The 19,789-nt window shown below is 45.1% G+C and overlaps 1 protein-coding gene and 1 long non-coding RNA gene across 2 annotated transcripts in view; one reads left to right on the top strand and one right to left on the bottom strand.

Annotated features, from left to right (window-relative positions):
* Positions 1-7,686, top strand: part of LOC137421128 (uncharacterized) — a 226,604-nt gene extending 218,918 nt beyond the window's left edge. The window contains exon 3 of the long non-coding RNA XR_010983259.2: positions 7,558-7,686. This is a non-coding gene — a long non-coding RNA (uncharacterized LOC137421128). The remainder of the gene's footprint in view (positions 1-7,557) is intronic.
* Positions 7,687-7,840: 154 nt separating this feature from the next.
* On the bottom strand, positions 7,841-19,318 carry LOC137421127 (cytochrome P450 26B1-like). The gene is made up of 7 exons (XM_068106866.2): positions 19,223-19,318; positions 18,067-18,283; positions 17,473-17,697; positions 17,087-17,362; positions 16,785-16,946; positions 11,072-11,416; positions 7,841-8,570 (listed from the first exon to the last, which is right to left on the bottom strand). The coding sequence occupies exons 2-7, from the start codon at positions 18,265-18,267 to the stop codon at positions 8,214-8,216; spliced, it is 1,566 nt and encodes a 521-aa protein (XP_067962967.1). The 5' UTR covers positions 18,268-18,283; positions 19,223-19,318; the 3' UTR covers positions 7,841-8,213.
* Between the last annotated feature and the right edge of the window lie 471 nt (positions 19,319-19,789).

Genomic DNA, 19,789 nt, shown 5'->3' on the forward strand with positions numbered 1-19,789 from the left:
GACTTTGCTGATAATTGGGAGAAGGCTGATTGGTCTGTAGTTGCTGGGATCTGTTTTTGCACCTTTTTTGTGCAAAGCGGTGATGTTGGCAGATTTCCAAGCAGATGGCAGATGACCTTGAGCAAAAGAGAGGGTGAAGAGAACAGAGAGAGGGAGTGAAAGAGCAGAAGAACAGGATTTTAGGACCCGTGGGCTGATGCCGTCAGGTCCAGTTGCAGAATCAGAGTCGAGGGTTGACAGAAACTTTTCCACCTTGTCAGGAGGAAAGGACACAGAGTCCAGGAGCAGCTGGGTACGACTGGGTACAGAGAGGGATGGGTTTGGGACACAAGATTTAGAGATAAACACAGAGTTGAGGCATTCAGCTTTTTCACGTGCGGAGTCAGCCGTGTGGCCGTTTGAGGTGAGGGAGGGGATGGAGGGGGAACAAACACCAGAAACAGATTTGACCAGATGCCACCAGGATTTGGAAGAGGGAGACAGAGAAGAGAGTTCGGTCCTGAGAACGGAGAGATATTGTTTCCTGGCTCTCCTGAGGGTGGACACACACTTGTTTCAGGCTTTGTGAAAGGAAATGAGATTTCCTTCCATTGGATATGCTTTCCAGGAGACGAAAGCAAGTTGTTTCTGGGCAATAGCCTCACCACAAGATTCCGTGTACCATGGACGGGAGGAAGGGTATGACAACTGAAGACGAGATGGGATAAATCTGTGCATGAGAGAGAGCAATTTACTTTGGAAGAATTCCCAGGATGAGTTGATGTCAGAGGCGGTAGAGATGGGAGACCAGTCCAGATGATTGATGGCTGCTTGAAGACCGTGCCAGTTGGCCTGAGTGAAATGCCAGACTCGTCGACGCTGAGGAGGCTCTCTGAGAATGGTCAGAGAGATGTCCACTTTAACAAGCACATGATCAGATGAGCCGATTGGAGCAGAAGAAGAGCAGCAGACATTTTCAGGGAAGTTAGTCATAACCAAGTCCAGAAGAGAAGATGCTCCGTTGACTGAGATCCGGGTCGGGAAATTGACAGATTGTGTCAGTCCCAGTGAGTCACAGAAGTCCTTTGCTGAAGAGCCATGGCTGGTGAGAGAGGTACCCACACCCAGCCAACTGGCATGGTGACCATTGAAATCACCACATATGAGGAAGAGAGAGTTGGGATGGGTAGATAGAAGTTGGTCCATATTATCAGACAGCGTGATGTAGATGGAGTCATCACTGTTTGGTGGACGGTACGACACGCATATGAACAAAAGATGGGAGCAAAGGGGAAGCCGTAGCCAAAGGTATTCCTGGGGGTGAGGTGGAGAGAGGGCAGTGCAGGGCGAGTGAGGAAGAGAGTTTTTTATAAAGATAGCAACCCCACCTCCAGGAAGAGGCTCAGGTCTATCATACCAGAGGAGGGAGTAACCTGGGAGAGATACCAAGGAATCAGAGACATCATGAAGGAGGAAAGTTTCTGTTAAGCAGATCACGTCTGGTTTGTCAGAAGCAACCTGTATGGAGAGATCAGTCAAGTTTGAGCGAAGGCCCCGGATGTTTGAGGTCCATACTGTTAAAGAAGAGGAAGGGGGAGCATCGGATACAGAACAGGGGGGGGGGGGGAGCGGTAGGGTAAGATGTGGAAGAGGAGGAAGAGGTAGGGAGAGCTGTTGAAGGTGTGTCAGAGATTTCAGAATAGCTTGGAGAAAGGGAAGAATGGGGTGGACAAAAGGTTTGATGGTGATTGGGTGAGGCGCAGTGAGGTGTTATTTGAGGAGGGGGAAGAGTGAGGCAGAAGGTTGCGGGAGATGAAGGTGAAAGTTGGAAGGGGGAAGAAGCGGGGAGGATGCTTTGAGGAGGAGGGGTGAGAGGGGAGTCTAGGAGGGGAGGCGTGAGGGAGAGTCTCGGAGGGGAGGGGTGTGGGGTGAGATTTGAAAGGGATGGGTGATGGGGAAGATTTGGAGGGGAGGGGCAAGGGGGAAGATTTGAAAGAGATGGGTGATGGGGATGATTTGGAGGGGAGGGGCAAGGGGGTAGATTTAGAGGGGAGGGGTGATGGGGAAGTTTTGGAGGGGAGGGGTGATGGGGAAGTTTTGGAGGGAAGGGGTGATGGGGAAGATTTAGAGGGGAGGGGCAAGGGGGAAGATTTGAAAGGGATGGGTGATGGGGAAGATTTGAAGGGGAGGGGCAAGGGGGAATATTTGAAAGAGATGGGTGATGGGGAAGATTTGGAGGGTAGGGGCAAGGGGGTAGATTTGGAGGGGAGGGGTGATGGGGAAGTTTTGTAGGTGAGGGGTGATGGGGAAGTTTTGGAGGGAAGGGGTTATGGGGAAGATTTGGAGGGGAGGGGTGAGATTGGATTTTGAAAAGTGTACGATTAATGGGAAACGACCATTTATTGCAAAATGAGTTTCTTGAGACCTTCGAGTCAAAAATACGTTTGAGGACGCTGAAGGATGGGTGGAGTGCTGGAGAGTTTAGGGAATGTATGAAAGAGGCACTGTAAGAGATGGAATTTTTTTTTGGAATGAATAGATTTGGTGAGCAAGTCGAAAGCATCCTCTTATAGAAGAAGAAGAAAAAGGTGTTATAGTATATGACAGAATACAGTTCTTCAGGGGACAGCTGAAACATTTTTTAACAACGTGATCATGTGATCACGAACAACGTGGTTGAAGAACGAACGAACAAATAAGAACGAACAAACAGATAAGAACAGAGAAGGGGAAAAAAAATTTTATTTTTATTTTTTTAGTTGAGATTTTAAAACAAGGAAGTATGGGGTGAAAAGACCGTGAAAAACAGAGACCGAAAGTAATTGCAGCGCAATCGAAGAACCGCTGAGACAAAAACAAAGCCTCAAGCCAAGGTCGGACACGGTAGCCGACTACACTAGGCCTCAGAATACGCGACACGAACTAACCGACGATTCTGTACACAGGTATGAAAAACCAACACCGGGAATCCTATTAAAGATACATCAATAGTTACACACCCCGAAAGAAAGATACAGTTTCGACAAAAACACAATTGTGAAAAATTACTTAACTTCGAAAGCGTGCGCGCATGGACAGCTTTGAAGAGACGTGACCTCCAATCTTGCGCATGCGCACACATTTGATCACACACCAGATCTATATCTGGATCAGATAATATTTTAAATGATTCTTCACCATTGAGAAATATGGCAAAAAACGGTAGGCCTATATAGAATGATGTCTCAAAAGGTTATAGACAGATTTGGGCAAAACTTGATGGGCAGGTTGGGTTTGTGATGAGGAAGAATTGATTCGATTTTGGTGAAGATCCGAATACGGAACCAGATACAACAATTAAAAAAAATACATTAAGTGATTCTTCACCATTGAGTGATAGGGCCAAAACCCTCAGGAGTGCCAGGAGTGCCAGGAAGTGCCAGGAGTGTGTGTCTACCCTCAGGAGTGCCAGGAAGCACTATCTCTCCTCACTCAAGAATGAACTCTCAAACCTGTCTCCTTCCTCCAAATCCTGGTGGCGTCTGGTCAAATCCGTTTCTGGTGTTTGTTCCCCCTCCATCCCCTCCCTTACCTCAAATGGCCACACAGTTGACATCGCACGTGACAAAGCCGAATGCCTCAACTCTGTGTTTGCCTCAAAATCCTTAGTCCCAAACCCATCTCTCTCTGTTCCCACCTTTCCCAGTCGAACCAAACTGCTCCTGGACTCTGTGACCTTCTCTCCTGACAAGGTGGAGGAGTTTTTGTCAAACCTCGACTCTGATTCTGCAACTGGACCAGATGGCATCAGCCCACGGGTCCTAAAATCCTGCTCTGCCGCTCTATCTCACCCTCTCTCTGTTCTTTTCACCCTATCCTTTGCTCAAGGTCATCTGCCAGCATCCTGGAAATCAGCAAACATTACCGCTTTACACAAAAAAGGTGCAAAAACAGATCCTTGCAACTACAGACCAATCAGCCTGCTCCCAATTATCAGCAAAGTCATGGAATCCATCATTGCTTCAGATATGAAATCTTTCCTCTTCTCCAATGGCTTGATCTCTGATCATCAATTTGGTTTCAGACCAGGTCACTCTACTCTGGACATGCTGCTTCTGCTGTCTCAACAATGGATGGAGGTCCTCAATGCCAAACAGGAAATCAGAGCTGTCTCCCTTGACATATCACGTGCCTTCGATACGGTCTGGCACCCAGCTCTGCTCACCAAACTCTCCTCCTATGGTATCCATGGAAATCTCCATGCATGGCTTGCGGACTTCCTCTCTGGTCGTAGTCAACGTGTGGCCCTGAATGGATTTCTCTCATCTCCCCTTCCCGTTCAGGCTGGAGTTCCCCAAGGCAGTGTGCTGGGCCCTGTGCTTTTTCTGGTCTTTATCAATGATCTCTCCGACTCTCTGGAAAATCCTCTGTATCTCTTTGCTGATGACTCCACTCTCTGCCGCTCCATTCCTCTTCCCTCAGATCGGCAGTCTGCAGCCTCCTCACTCTCTGAAGACCTGGACAAAATCACAGACTGGTCAAACAAGTGGAACATGTCTTTCAATCCTGACAAATCTCACACTCTTACTATGTCTCTCCGAAAAGATCGACTGGACAACCCTCCCATCTACTTTCTCAACAATCCTCTCCAAGAAGTTCTGTCGCTCAAGCTTTTGGGTCGCTCCCCCAACTCTCTCTGTGCTCTGTCCCCAAAATATTCCTACAGGTCGCACAAGATCTGCCAGCAACCCTCTGATGGTTAAACTGCCGAAATCTCGGCTCTCTGCTCACCTTCACTCTTTCATTCCTCTTTTCTCCCGCCTCTGGAACAAACTCCCACACTCACTTCAATCACACTCCTCCCTCCAGGTCTTCAAAACAGCTGTTCACCACCATCTCTTATCTTCCCCCATCCAAAACCTTGATCTTTTCTACCCCCACTAATTCACCCCAGATCCACCTTGTTTGAAATTCCAACTTCTTTCCTGGAAGTCTTGGCAGTGTCCATATGTTTTATACCTCTCCCACCCCCCCCCCCCCTTCCCATGCCTCCCCCCCAAAGCCCTCTCCCTCCCACAGTTCTCTCGATGTCTCCATGTCTCTCGGTCCCTGCTCTCAAATGTTGTGTTTGTGTCCTTCTCCCTCTCTCCCCATCTTGTCTACCGCTCCCGATGTTATTTGTTTTGTGTGTCTGTTTGTCTTTCTGTGTGATTAATGTTCGCTCTTTCACGAGCCTCGATCTTGTATACAAAAAAAACAAAAAAACAAACAAAAAAAACGAATGATGTTTCATGATATTTCAAAAAGTTGCGGACTGATTATCACAAAACTTGGTGGACGAGTTGGTTCGGGGATAAGGACAAGTCGATTCGATTTTGGTTCAGGTCCGAATCCAGATTCACAAACCATGAACGGTCCAGCTTTGCTCTCTACCGAGTTCCGTTCTAGTTTTACTATCTTCAATCTCTGACACCTTAAATTCCTCCATTCCCTCGCCACGATGTTTGTCGAGACATTCTTCCATCAAAACCACGTTCCCTCAAGGAACCGATAAAACGGAACCGCCTGTAGAAACTTCCTTGTAAGAGCCATTTCCCCCGCGTTCTGGTGTGGCAGGAACACCAACTTGGGAAGAACCTGAATCTTAGTGAACAACCGATCGATTCGTCCATTACGTACCGTGGTAATCGTCCATTATATTCACTGCCCAATGTGAATTATAATTAATTTAGATTTGTTACTTGCAAAATCGAAGAATTTTCAAGTGTATTGGTCGGTTGTGTTTGTGGTTTCTGTCTGTCTGTTTGTCTGTCTGTTTGTTTGTTTGTCACCGGCCTACAGGTCACAATTTTCAACCGATCTTCACCAAACTTCACCAAGTGGTAGAGTTGGTCAAAAGCCAGAAGCCTATTGTTTTTGGGGTCAAGAGGTCAAAAGGTCAACATAGGCCAAAGGTCACCAACTTTGCTAAATTTCTAAAATCCTCAATTTTCATCCGATTGACTTGAAATTTGAAGACCTCTTGCATATCTGGTCATTGAATTCAACCACCAAGTATTCTTGAGGTCAACATAGGCCAAATGGTCAACATAGGCCAAATTTCTAAAATCCTCAAATTTCATCCAATTGACTTGAAATTTGAAGAGGACTTGCATATCTGGTCACTGAATTCAACCACCAAGTATTCTTGAAGTCAACTTAGGCCAAAAGGTCAACATAGGCCAAATTTCTAAAATCCTCAATTTTCATCCAATTGACTTGAAATTTGAAGACCACTTGCATATCTGGTCACTGAATTCAACCACCAAGTATTTTTGAGGTCAACATAGGCCAAATGGTCAACATAGGCCAAATTACTAAAATCCTCAATTTTCATCCAATTGACTTGAAATTTGAAGAGGACTTGCATATCTGGTCACTGACGTCAACCACCAAGTGTTCTTGAGGTCAACATAGGCCAAAAGGTCAACATGGGCCAAATTTCTAAAATCGTCACTTTTCATCCTGTTGACCCGAGCTTTGATCAAGATTGTAAATTTAAATCTTCATGAAATGGACAATTTGCTGTATCAATGGTAAACTTTTGGGGGAGGGCGTATTTTGCAAGTATCGTGCTACGCATGACGTTTTCTTGTTTGTTTGTTTTTTCACCGGCCTACAGGTCACAATTTTCAACCGATCTTCACCAAACTTCACCAAGTGGTAGAGTTGGTCAAAAGCCAGAAGCCTATTGTTTTTGGGGTCAATAGGTCAAAAGGTCAACATAGGCCAAATGTCACCAACTTTGCTAAATTTCTAAAATCCTCAATTTTTATCCGATTGACTTGAAATTTGACGACCACTTGCATATCTGCTCACTGAATTCAACCACCAAGCATTTTTGAAGTCAGCATAGGCCAAATGGTCAACATAGGCCAAATTTCTAAAATCCTCAATTTTCATCCAATTGACTTGAAATTTGAAGAGGACTTGCATATCTCGTCACTGAATTCAACCACAAATTATATTTTAGGTGAACATAGGCCAAAAGGTCAACATAGGCCAGATTTCTGAAATCCTCAATTTTCATCCAATTGACTTGAAATTTGAAGAGGACTTGCATATCTGGTCACTGAATTCAACGACCAAGTATTCTTGAGGTCAACATAGGCCAAAAGGTCAACATAGGCCAAATTTTTAATATCCTTCATTTTCATCCGATTGACTTGAAAATTGAACAGCATTTGCACATCGAGTCACTAAATAGGGAAACTAGTTTTGAGGTCAAAAGGTCAAAGGTCAACTCAAGGTCAACCTTCCAAAATCGTCATTTTTCATCTGAAAAATCGTCAATTTTCATCCTGTTGACCAGAGTTTTGATCAAGATTGTAAATTTTAATCTTCATGAAATGGACAATTTGCTGTATCAATGGAAAACTTTGGGGGGGGGGGGGGGGATTTTGCAAGTATCATCCTACGCATGACGTCGTCTTGTTTATTTTTTTATGATAAACGTACATATTTCAGCTTTCGAGACTATTTAATCATTTTCAGTCACAAACGTAGCACTTTTAATGTTAAAAAAGCTTTTATTCCCCTCAAATTTATTTCCCTGCGCAGCAACTTCCGGCGCTCCTTGTTGAGTCGTGACTCGTGATCGAGCGCTTCCCGCCTTTTTTCATCGCAGGCCGTTCCTCCACGTTCCAGCAGGTGAGATTGTACACTTACACCTTCCCCGGTACGCATTTATTTATGGACGACCTCTTCTATCCACCATTAACGTGTTTTCTTCCTCCACTGGAGGGCGCCGTGAGCGAGACCTGTGGTAATGTTGAAGTTAAATCCCCTCAAAATGGCCGCCACGCAACACTTTTCATTCAGTCAAAACAAAACGCGGCTCACATACTGTCACGATATTTTATACATACCTTTCTTTTCAGTTTGCATTTGTAAACACAACTTCTTTGGCTATGTCTACATTTAGATGCAAAACCTTTGTATATTTATATAGTCTTTTTATACAATGGCGACATTTACATTAAAGTGGTATTTATGAGCAATATACAATACATAAACGCTACGTTTTACAATGGTGAATGGCTTAAGCTTTATACCAAAGGCACAATACATTCAGCAAACGGCATTGGATGTGGTGGAGGGGGTTGTGGGTTGTTGGGATTCACAGGAGAACGTGTGCTGAAGGACCCGAGCACGGATGGTCTTGTTTTTGCATAACTTCATCGGGGTCTCTTCGTTTCAAGTTCTCACAGACTCGCTCAGAGTTCGTTGTGATTTGCATCGAGACCGTGAAAGATCACCCTGAGCCCGTCGACCGGATGCACCACGGGCACGGTGCGCAGTTGTGGAACCTTGCTCGATGCCAGCTCAAGGCGGCAGCTCCCTGCCAGTTCGACCCCCAAGAGCTTGAGAATGAGGCGTGCCAGCTCTCTACCCATGCAGCTGCGGGCACCACCACCGAAGGGCACGTAATGATACCGACCTCCTGGTGCGGTCGACAGAGGCTCGGCGAAACGCTCGGGCTCGAATCGCTCCGGTCTTGCAAACTGGGGTGCCGTGTCATGTGTGTCTCGGATACTGTACATGACGCTCCAGCCTTTGGGAACCTGATAACCCTGTGGAGGTGGGAATACATATCAATTGAATATTAGTTACAGAGGTGGAGAGCATTCAGCAGGTGACAATAGCACCAATATTGGTTCAGTCGATAACCATTTATGGTCAAAAAAACAGTATAGGACAGACAGATGACAAGTATATCATACTCCTGCAGCTGCACAATTGAACGATGTAGGGATTCTTATCAAACTACTCCTCATGGAATGGGATCTGCATGCAAGATTTCCCTCAAGTCTTTCACGAACTGGCTTGATATTCTATTGGAGGCAATTTGGGCTGGCATTTGCAATTTATTCAGCATACTGCAATCTACTTGCTTACTCTTTGTGGAGGACACTGTAGGATTTTTAATGTCCATCAACCAATGCGCTAGCAGAGGGGACACCAAGCTTAATGTCCATCCTTAGGATGGCTCACCTGCTGGTGAAGCATCAATACAACATTTTATAATCTTGTCTGGAATCAAACCAGGACGAGACAGCTCAACGATGAGGTGTGCAATATCTGCACGATCCTTATATTACAAGGGGCTACATGTTCAAAAGGCAAGTTTGCTGCAATATTGCACTTGGAGTTCCCATCAACGCTCATGATTTTCAGATCAAATACAGCACAGGGTCGATTTGTCAATGGTCTCCTAATGCACAACATGTTATATGACTGATCGTTTTAAGGCCATTTTCCCCGCTAGAGCCGGGGTTAGCCTTGCGGGCCCCATGACAATCATGGTTCCCTGTTTGAGGCAATGTTTTTATGGCCGGATGCCCTTCCTGACGCCAACCCTTGGTCACGCTCTTACGATGCGCAGGGATACGGTGTACCTATTCTAAACCAGGGTAAACACCGGGATCATTCATCCCAGCAATCTGGTACTCAATTTGCCGACCTCGGAAGGATGACAGGCTGAGTCAACCCCCCTGGCGTTAATTCAGCGATCGACCGGGATTCAAACCCAGGATCCTAGGATCCCAAGCCGGCACCCTAACCGCTAAGCCAACACCAAGGATTGGATGCACAACATGTTATAAAAATATATATTCGCATACGCATTACAATCAGCATTATATGTCCAAAATAAATAAAAAGTTCATGTAGGATTGAAAGTAAATCTAATCACCTCCACCATCGAAGGTGGACGGAGGTTATGTTTTCATCCCTGTCTGTCCACCTGCCTTTTAACAGGATATAATCTCAAAAAGTTGATGGAGTCGGATGAAACCTGGTGGCGAGGTTGGGTATGTGCCAAGGACGAAATGATTAGATTTTAGTGAAGATCCAAATTCAAGAATTTTTAAAGTGATTCTTCTTCACCGTTAATTAATAGGGCTCAAACCAATATATTGCATGATATCTCAATGTTTGGCCGGATTTGGCCAAAACTTAGTGGATATGTTGGGTGTGTTACAAGGACGAATAGATTCGATTTTGGTGAAGATTGAAATTGGGATACGAGATTTAAAAAAAATTTTTTTTTAATATTCAAAGTAATTCTTCACCATTGAGAGATGGGGCCCAAAAACTATATATGGCATGTTATTTTTAAAAGTTGCGGACGAGTTGAGACAAAACTTGGATGACTTGGTTCGGCGACAAGTGCAACCCAATTCGATTTTGGTTCAGGTCCAGATTCGGCCTATCTGTGAGATACAGCCTGGTGGAGGTATGCGCTGTGCCCAGTGCACCGTTATAGTTGCGAAATTAGTTTATATTACGATTTTTAAAAACTAGGGCATGCCCGTACTATATCTATATCTAAAATTATATCCCCCCCTCTATTTACATGAAATGGTTTGGTTCATGAAATGTTTTGGTCCATTCGCAACGCCAAAGCGAACGGCGAACGCTTTACATGAAATGGTTTGGTGCATGAAATGTTTTGGTCCATTCGCAACGCCAAAGCGAACGGCGAACGGCTTGCGAGTACAGTGACAATCCCCCCGGGGTTTTTTATTAGTTTTAAAACATAGTTTAACGCCAACATAGCGCCAACATAGTTTGCAAACGTGAAATAAATGAATACGCTCTCAAATGTGCCATCCGAGGCAGAGTGTGTCCGCCACGTTCGGCACACGCGATAGCTCGCTGCTCTCTGATTGGTTGAATCGTTTTTTGGACATAGCTCGGTAAGTAATTGTCCGATTAATATGAAACCTTGAAAAGGCACATCCTCGGGTCCCCAGCAATATACCTGGCAAGTTTAAAGTATATCGGACCCGTGGTTGTCGAGAAACAGCGATCACAGACAAACGTACAAACAAACACACAGAGATTACTGGAATTATAGATAGATGACTAAATAACTTGTGAAATTGTAGGGTTTTTTTTTTGTTTTTTTTTATCAAGTAAAATTGTTGTTCTCCATGAACTCAGACCTATGTGTGTCGTTAGTTGTTATCTCTATTTGGGTTTCAGAGGATGGAAACGGAGCCCGTCCAGTTCTCAGTATCCACCTTCGTGTTTCTTGGTTGAAAGGATAGGTAATTACGGCTATGCTCACATCAATTTCGAAGGTTTGCAGGGCAGTGCGATATCCTCCAGATACAGGTGGAAGGAGGCGCAGGACCTCCTTCACGACGCAATCTAGGTAGCTGAGCTTGCCTAGTTGCTCCAAGCTGAGTTGTGCTCCGCAATCGCACATCTCTGGCCGCTCATCGCGAACTTTCCACCCTCTGTCCACCTCCACAGATCCGCAGGTGCACCCGAGAGGGGCCACCGCATGCAGGCGCATCTCTGCGCGAAGCTTCTGCAGCACATGCTCGTGTAGGAGCAGTTGCAGCACGAGGGACGTGCAGGCGCTTGCCGTGGTCGAATATGCCGCGAAGATTAGCTCCACAGCGGCCTCCTAGTGTGGTGAGGGGACCAGGAGTGGTGGGGAGTGGTTTAGGGGAGTGATACACACACCACATACACTAAATACTGAAATATCATGATTGGCAAGACTTGTTTGCAACTGCCACTTCAATCAAATATACAAACACCTGCATATAGCATGTAGTGAGTTTTATAGAAATCCAAATTGCATAATAAACCAATTACAATTAACAAGCAATATCGACCCCATGTGGCAGACTTCATTAAAGCATTCAAAAGGCCTGCCAATGGAGGGTCACCATTCGTGGAGTATCGTAGAGCTCAAATCAAAGAACGCCATACTTTTATGACCTTGGGCCGTAAAAAAAATAACAATCACAAGCACATTGAGCCACGGTGGGTCTTGTGCAAAGTGGTGATTTACAGGTGCCTCGGATCATGAAAGAGCGGAAAATATACTACCCGATTCGACTGTGACGGCAACGTCAGAAGTTTCTGGATGATGCCCTGCAGTATTTACAAATTATTGAAAACCAAACTAAACTCAAATTTCTGAAACAATATATGAAGTAAAATAATCACCATTGGAGATTATCACTTTTGGTTTATTTGAAGTGCACCATGAAGTAATACATGTAAATTGTGTGGCATTTCCCATTCATTCAGGCAAGTCTTTCCTTTGTGATGGCTCCAAGATTTTTTGGTTTTCCTTTTATGCAAGTTATCAAATCCTAAGAGAATATAGAGAGTGAAGGCAAGTTCAATTGTAGGGATACATGCTCTTCTTTGCTCTCAATGAGGATGAGGTCAAGGACTTGGGGTGAACAAGGAAGGTGAAGCAATATGTACCAAAAAAATGCCTGTTTTCTCCCAATTACTCCTAATTCAGAGGCACCTACAGAATGAGGGTTGGAGATGTTCAGAAGTTGTTTAAGGAGCGAGTAGGACATCCTTCACCACTGATCTGTTTGGAAGTTAGCGGGGAAACACCTGCACATATTACAATCTTCGATCGGCCTTTTTATTGTCAATTCTGATTATTTAGACAACTGTCTTACAGGATGGTGCAGAGGTAGTTCACTTACAGAGTGAACAAGTTATATCGACATCTCAAAGGTTCGATTCCTGGCCAGATCATAAACTATCCTGCTGTTTTGCAGTGTCGGGCGTTGTATCTCAAAGTATGACGTCCCACGTATGGACTTTAAAGCTGGTGTCATATCTGCCAGGTGACGGTAAAGATCCCACAATGTCTTCCGATGAAGAGCCAAGTAGTTATCACAATCACCCTGAACAAATTACAAATTTCTGCCAAAATAAACTCCAGTTTAAAGTCATGACGAGGCAGCTGGTTCATGAAAGAAGTTGGTCAAAAACGTTTCCTATGGCAGAGTTCACAAGAAGGTGGAGAAAATTGGGACTGGCAATGAGTTAGGCTTAGTTCTGTGACAATAGATCTGCCTTTCAGGTCGCACAAGATCTGCCTGCAACCCTCTTATGGTTAAACTGCCAAAGTCTAGGCTCTCTGCTCACCTTCACTCTTTCATTTCCCTTTTCTCCCGCCTCTGGAACAAACTCCCCCACTCCCTTCAATCCCACTCCTCCCTCCAGGTCTTTAAAACAGCTGTTCACCACCATCTCTTATCTTCCCCCATCGAAAACCTTGATCTTTTCTACCCCCGGTAATTCACCCCAGAGTCCTTGCAGTGTTCATATGTTTTATTCCTCTCCCACCTCCCCCCAAGTCCTCCCGATGTCCCTGCTCTCAAATGTTGTGTTTGTGTCCTTCCCCCTCTTCCCCCTCTCTTTTGTGTCCTTCCCCCTCTCTCCCCATCTTGTCTGCCGCTCCCCTTGTTTTTTGTGTTTTGTGTGTCGGTTTGTCTTTTTTGTGTGATCAATGTTAGCTGTTTCACGAGCCTCGATCTTGTATACAAAAAAAAAAAAAAAAAAAAAAACATTAATTAATAATCTAATTTATGAACAAGAATGGCATTCAGTAGAGAGCATACCTCCACCTGGTTGGCCATATCACTCAATGGTGAAGAATCACTTTAAAAATTCTACTAGCTGGATCCGGATCTTCACCAAAATTGGATCAATTCTTCCTCGTCACATACACAACCTGTCCAACAAGTTTCGTCCAAATCTATCCATAACTTTTTGAGATATCCCGCTATGTATCGTTTTTGGCCCTATTTCGCAATGGTGAAGTCACTTAAAAATTAAATAATTCTCATATCCGAATCCATATTCAGATCTTCACCAAGGTCGAATCGAATAGTCCTTGTCAGACACCCTACCGGTCCACCAAGTTTCGTCCAAATCCGTCCACAACTTTTTGAGATATCCTGCTATAATATCGTTTTTGGCCCTATCTCCCAATGGTGAAGAATCACTTTAAAAATTTTAGTAGCCGGATCCGAATCCGGATCTTCACCAAAATCGAATCATTTGGTCCTCGTCAAATACGCTACATCCCTGCCAAATTTCGACCGAATCCGTCCACAACTTTGACATATTTTGTCCACAAACGGACAGACAGACAAATGGACAGAGCCAAACAGACAGACAGAGACAAACGGACAGGCAGACAGGGGTGAAAACATAACCTCCATCCACCTTTGGTGGGGGAGGTAATTTGAAATAGTCGTCATATTCATCGTAATTAGTTTGAAAATTCTACAAAATTTGTAGACCTCTATTGTCAGATGATAGAGGCCCTATGCCTCAAGATGTGATATATTTGTACTGGGTGATGATTGCCATGAAGGTGGTGGTAGGATAAGAGGGAATTGCAGAAAAGTCCTCGCAGTTTGAAGGAATTGCTTCCTGAATATAGAAGGGCGTACCGGATGACCTTGAGGTACGCACACTCACCTCTAAGCTGTCTACTCTGGGTTGCAATCTCGGTTTAGCCATAAACTGTCATCCTGGTGATTCATGAATGTGTGTCTTGTCCCTTGGACGGACGTTAAACTAGGCGTCCCATCCGCCAGCATTAGTTGGTGGATGTTAAAGATCCCACAGTATCCTTCGCAAAGAGTCGGCGAGCTATCTCCAGCACCATGAACAAATTACAAATTCCTGCCCTAACCTGCAGGAGGCATTGCATCAGTGATACAGCGATACCCTCAGCCAATGATGCTACCGCACAGCCTTGTGCTGCATAAGAATGGAGAATAATAATATGGAATGGTGCATGGGAAACTCAGAATGTTTACAAAATCGTTTTCTTTTAGACAATGTGCTCTCATGTGGTGTTGATAAATTTGTCCAATTCAAGTTTCTATCAAATCGATATAAAAGTGCTTGCAAGGCCCATGCAAAGCAGAAGTAAAGTGAAAGCTGATACACGAGTCCTGAACAACGATTCCAAAACAGGAAACAAAACCAAACATTACTCGTCCGATCGAAAGGTTTCTCCCAAAGTCGAAAATTCTACAAATAATCTTTATATATGAATGCAGATATGTTTGAGACATGGTGGCTTTCAGATGGAGACATGCCATTCTAACATCACATCATGTGTACATCTACAGTGTTATTGTTGGTCGATGCTCCCACACTCACCAGCAAATTGCTCGACCTGTCCGTCTACAATTTATTTACATGCATGTGCATTTTACACAGTTCAAAAAAATCGTCGGATTGAGATACTGAAAATAGTCCAAGACAAACCAAAACATATTTTTATTACCTGTGCCACCAAAGGTGGATGGAGGTTATGTCTTCACCCCTGTCTGTTCGTTTATGAACTGGCTATCTCAAAAAATTAGGAACGGATTCGGACGGAATTTGGTGTATGTGACAAGGATGAAATTATTAGATTTTGATGAAGATCCGGATCTTGATCTGTTTTTTTTTTTTTTTTTTTTTTATAAGTGATTCTTGATATATAGCACTTGCTCGACCTGTCCGTCGTGGCAGGCCGCATGTATATCTTGCATGCCAGATAATGATTGTAACATGAAATGGCTCGCAAAGTTTCTGAAAGAAGCCAAAATTACTTGGAAACATACCTCCGAGAAAGGGGTGTGCCTCTGCACAAAAATCGATATATAGCACTATATTAAAAAAAGTTGTGGACGACTTATGACAAAACGTGGTGTACGATTTGGGTAAGTGGCAAGAGCAAGCCAATTAGATTTTGGTTCCGGTCAGAATCCAGATCTGGCCCATCAGTGGGATACAAAATGTAAACTGTTCAGCCTGTTGGAGGCATGCTCTCTACCGAGTGCTGCGTTCTAAGTTTTCAATATAGTATTAGTAAGAAAATGTGAATATTTATTTATTGACATGTAGGCCTATAACCTGTACTTTCATTTGGCACTTAGTGGACAATTTTATCTGTTCGTAGAAATGGTACATCTCAAGTTCAACAGCGAATCCCTTGACACAATTCCATGGAACCAATGAAATAAGGGATCGAAGATACAGTGCAAGGTTCTACTGGATCAATATATAGTTCATAAATGTGTAACCTCAGGCTTGACTTTCCCTTCATCCACGAGATTTTTTGATCATTCTCAGTTTATTCACTTAGCATGGTGTTGGCTTAGCGGTTAGGGTGCCGGCTTGGGATCCTAGGATCCTGGGTTTGAATACCGGTCGATCGCTGAATTATCGCCAGGGGGTTGACTCGACCTGTCATCCTTCCGAGGTCGGCAAATTGAGTACAAGTTCACTTTTAATTCCCTGTGTGTCGAAAGAGGCGACTAACAGGGTTGGCGGCAGGAAGGGCATCCGGCCATAAAACATTGCTTCAAAAAAGGGACCACGGTGCCCAAAAAAGGCCAACCCCTGCTCTGCGGGGAAAAATGGCCTCTAAAGGTGGTTTCAGTCTATTCACTTGTTCGAACCAACCAACAAATTCCAAAAAATATTATTCCAATCGTTTAACGAACTTGATGCTGAACATTCAAACGTAGGAGTAAAAAAAAAAAAAAAAATTCGGCGAATTTGACACTTAAGAACTCGATGCTCAGTAGGTAGAAGACATGAACTATTTTCCATCAAAGTTTCTTGCCAAAACTAATGAGAATAGTTTGAAAGCAATACAATGTCAGACAGGTGATAATGGGGCTAAGCCAGTGGTTTCGCTCATTATAGCTTCAGTCTTTATGAAACCATACCGTCCCCACTCTGTAGACCCAGTAGCATAATACACAGTTGATGTCGATGCCAAGTTTAAATTAACAATTTATACAGAAATCACTGCACATTTGAACTTGACTGACAATACCAATTGGGAAGGCCTTGGAGTTGGAGTTTGTTGTTGCATTTGGATACGATTGAAATGCTCAAATCTTCTCTGCAATTTGAAGATACAGTATTTCAGACTAGATCTCAGTTATTGCAAAAATAAATAAATAAAACACCCCACACTTCCCAGAATTCACCTTGAGCTCTAGTACAGAAATTGCAACCCCCTGCTCTTGGGCACTCTCAATCAGATAGTCCATGGCATCCGATTCACCACCCTCGCTGTGATCCCGGGCCGCGAGCTTCTCACGGAGAGCGGTCTCGAGGTAATCGTGCAACTCGGCGCGAGCTTGTAGACCCTGCAGGGGAGAAAAAAGGAAAAAAAAAGTTGGAGTGTATGCAACATTAGCAATTAAATTCTTGCTAGGCCTTTATGCATTCAAGTGCAGCGTTTGACCAATTCACCGTTTATGGATTTAAGGTTACCGCCTGGGCGTACCTTTCGGAGTCCACTGAAAGGCACATCAAACGGCAGCGAAAATATATTGGCAACGAGCTGCTGGAATGCCTTGCCGATGCGGGTCATATCCGCTTCGCTAGGGCGCAGGCCTAGCAAGACCCGCACGGCCACGTGGAACGTGAGCGCCTGGCACTCGGGGTACACCTGGACTTCGTCGGGCTGTGCCCGCCAAGAGCGCACCGCGCGTGCCACTGCCACTTGCAGCTGCGGCAGGTAGTTCTCCAGCGCTGTGCGGCTGAAGACCTTTGCGAACAACTATAATGGGGAAGAAACGAGGCAATCAAGAAAATCATGAAGTCGAAGTACATCCCCAATAAAGATGTGGAAGAGGTCGAAGGAAAGTCCCCACGGGTCACAATTTTTACCTTCCGTTTGTGTCTGTGCACATCTCCCGCTGAATTGCCGAGAGTCGTGTCACCCAGAAGCAGCCTGACGCTTTTGGGCCACTGAGACGCAACGAGGCTGTGCTCCCCCATAATGATCTTTCGGATGTATTCCGCTCCGGTCACTCGGATGACCGGCTTTCCGAGCAAATGAGTCTTGAACACGTTTCCGAACTTTTCTCGCCGCGAGGAATGAAAATTCGCGCCCTGGGGGCACAGCGCGCATGCGCCTGAAGTTTCGCGCCTAAAATGTGCCTTAACAGCACGTGCTTAGGCCCACACTTCCATATAAAACCTGTAATCACGAGCGATTTACAACCCACAATCACAATATCAACCATACTATTTACGCAATTGTATTTCATCAACTCACATTGTAATTATTATTGTTGAATGTTCTAAGGTCTACGTCCCCAAACCAAAACGTGAGCATTTATACATAAACACACACAAACGGTCATCTGCATGGACTTTTTGCTTCATAATGTAGATATCATGCATGAACAACCCGTGATGCCCAAACTTTCAAAAATGCAAAATGCCTCAATCCCTCCATGTCGCACATCGTTTACGAACCTGCACCATCCAGTGCAACGTCTCCCCAAGAATCGGAAGACCCATGGATCCCTTGGGTAACGGCAGCCGGAAGGCTCGATCTCTCGTCGCCGTCCATCGCAGAAGCCACAGACGCTGCGCGACCGCAAGCACCAGCACCACGGACGCGATGCAGGCGCCCGCCGTGGCCAGTACGGAAAGCGCCCCCAGGGCACCCAGCATCTCGCCAACGGTTTGTCTACGGGGCGAACGATTCGAGGTGGGGATTGACTCGGTTCGGCAGCAACGCGGCGGGTTCCCTGAAACCGAAGGATCGTGCTCGGCCCGTTCGCCGACAAATTGCATGAACTTGACCCTGGGTGCGTGGAACACCGCCAAACGGGAGCTTATATCGCGTCGGCATCTCGCACAGGAGCTTTTATGTTTACCTTTTGGGGGACGCCCAACAATCTCCCCACGTGGAAACCGCTTTCCCTAGCCAATAACGTAACTTTCGAACCCCTCGCGTTGCATTTCCCCCGTCATCCTTCCCAGCAAGCCGCCGCAGCACACGCAACACATTCCACATCAATTTTCGTGCACGAAATGCCAATTAAACATTAGTTCCTGCATAAATCCGTGTGCTCACTCAGGGTCATTCCAGCACTGGCTGCGCAAGCGGGAGGTCCGAGTTCAGCAACTCCCAGGAAACCTGTGCGACCGAATATATATATATATATACACACCTGTATACACATCGATCAACCGCCTCGATTACCGCTAATTGAAAGGTCCTGCAGGTAAATGCTCGAGTACATTTTAAATATTGTGAATAGAATCCTTATAAATTAAACTTGAACATATAAGGATGCTATTCGCCGTTGAAATTGGTCATGAGGCTTACCTGCAGGACCTTTTAAAACTATGACGTAGCTCTATCGATACAAAGTATTGCATCAGGGGAAAGTTGCACACGTGGGTTATAAAATTAGCACGAAACCTGTCGATGGTCTTGGTGCTCGTTTGCAAAACTTCATAAAGCACGTCACACGCGATTGGTACTTTTATCGCCATGCAGGTGTGTGCGGCTACCTGCGGATGTGAAATGGTCATTAACCTCGCACGCGCGCATTTTAAACGCCAATATCGCAGCGTTCTGATCGGTTCGTTTCGCACTCACCCGTACCGGTTAACTTACCGAGGTAACGGTGTGTCCGACGTGTCTGCAAAGACAAGGCTGTGGAGTTCCACGCACGCATCGATCTTTGCGCGGCAGACATTTATACACCGAGAGTTCCCGGGAATCCTCCCCAGCCCCTCCCCCCTCCGCTTTGCCCGACGTGACGTTGCCTGGCCGGTTGCCGCACCTCTTAAAGAATAATAAATAAATAAATCGCCACTCGGAGCTGTGTGTGTGTGTGTGTGTGTGTGTGTGTGTGTGTGTGTGTGTGTGTGTGTGTGTGTGTGTGTGTGTGTGTGTGTGTGTGTGTGTGTGTGTGTGTGTGTGTTAGAAATTTAATCAGCAATTTCCAGATGGCTCCTTCACATAGAGAAACAAATCGATTATTAAAATCATTGCTTACCTCCACTTAGTTGCTCCTCTTCTTCTTCTTTTTTTTTCTTTGAGGACCAACTTCCACATTTTCTTCAATCCCATTCTTCCCTCCAAATCTTTATGACAGCTGATCTCCACCATCTCACATCATCCCAAACAATCTTTTTTTCCTACCCCCCTCAACTCCCACCCCCAAGCCCACCTTCTTCC

Source organism: Myxine glutinosa, chromosome 2 (genome assembly GCF_964187855.1).
Source record: "Myxine glutinosa chromosome 2, kmMyxGlut1.1, whole genome shotgun sequence".
In the NCBI taxonomy this organism is placed as follows: Eukaryota; Metazoa; Chordata; class Myxini; order Myxiniformes; family Myxinidae; genus Myxine; species Myxine glutinosa.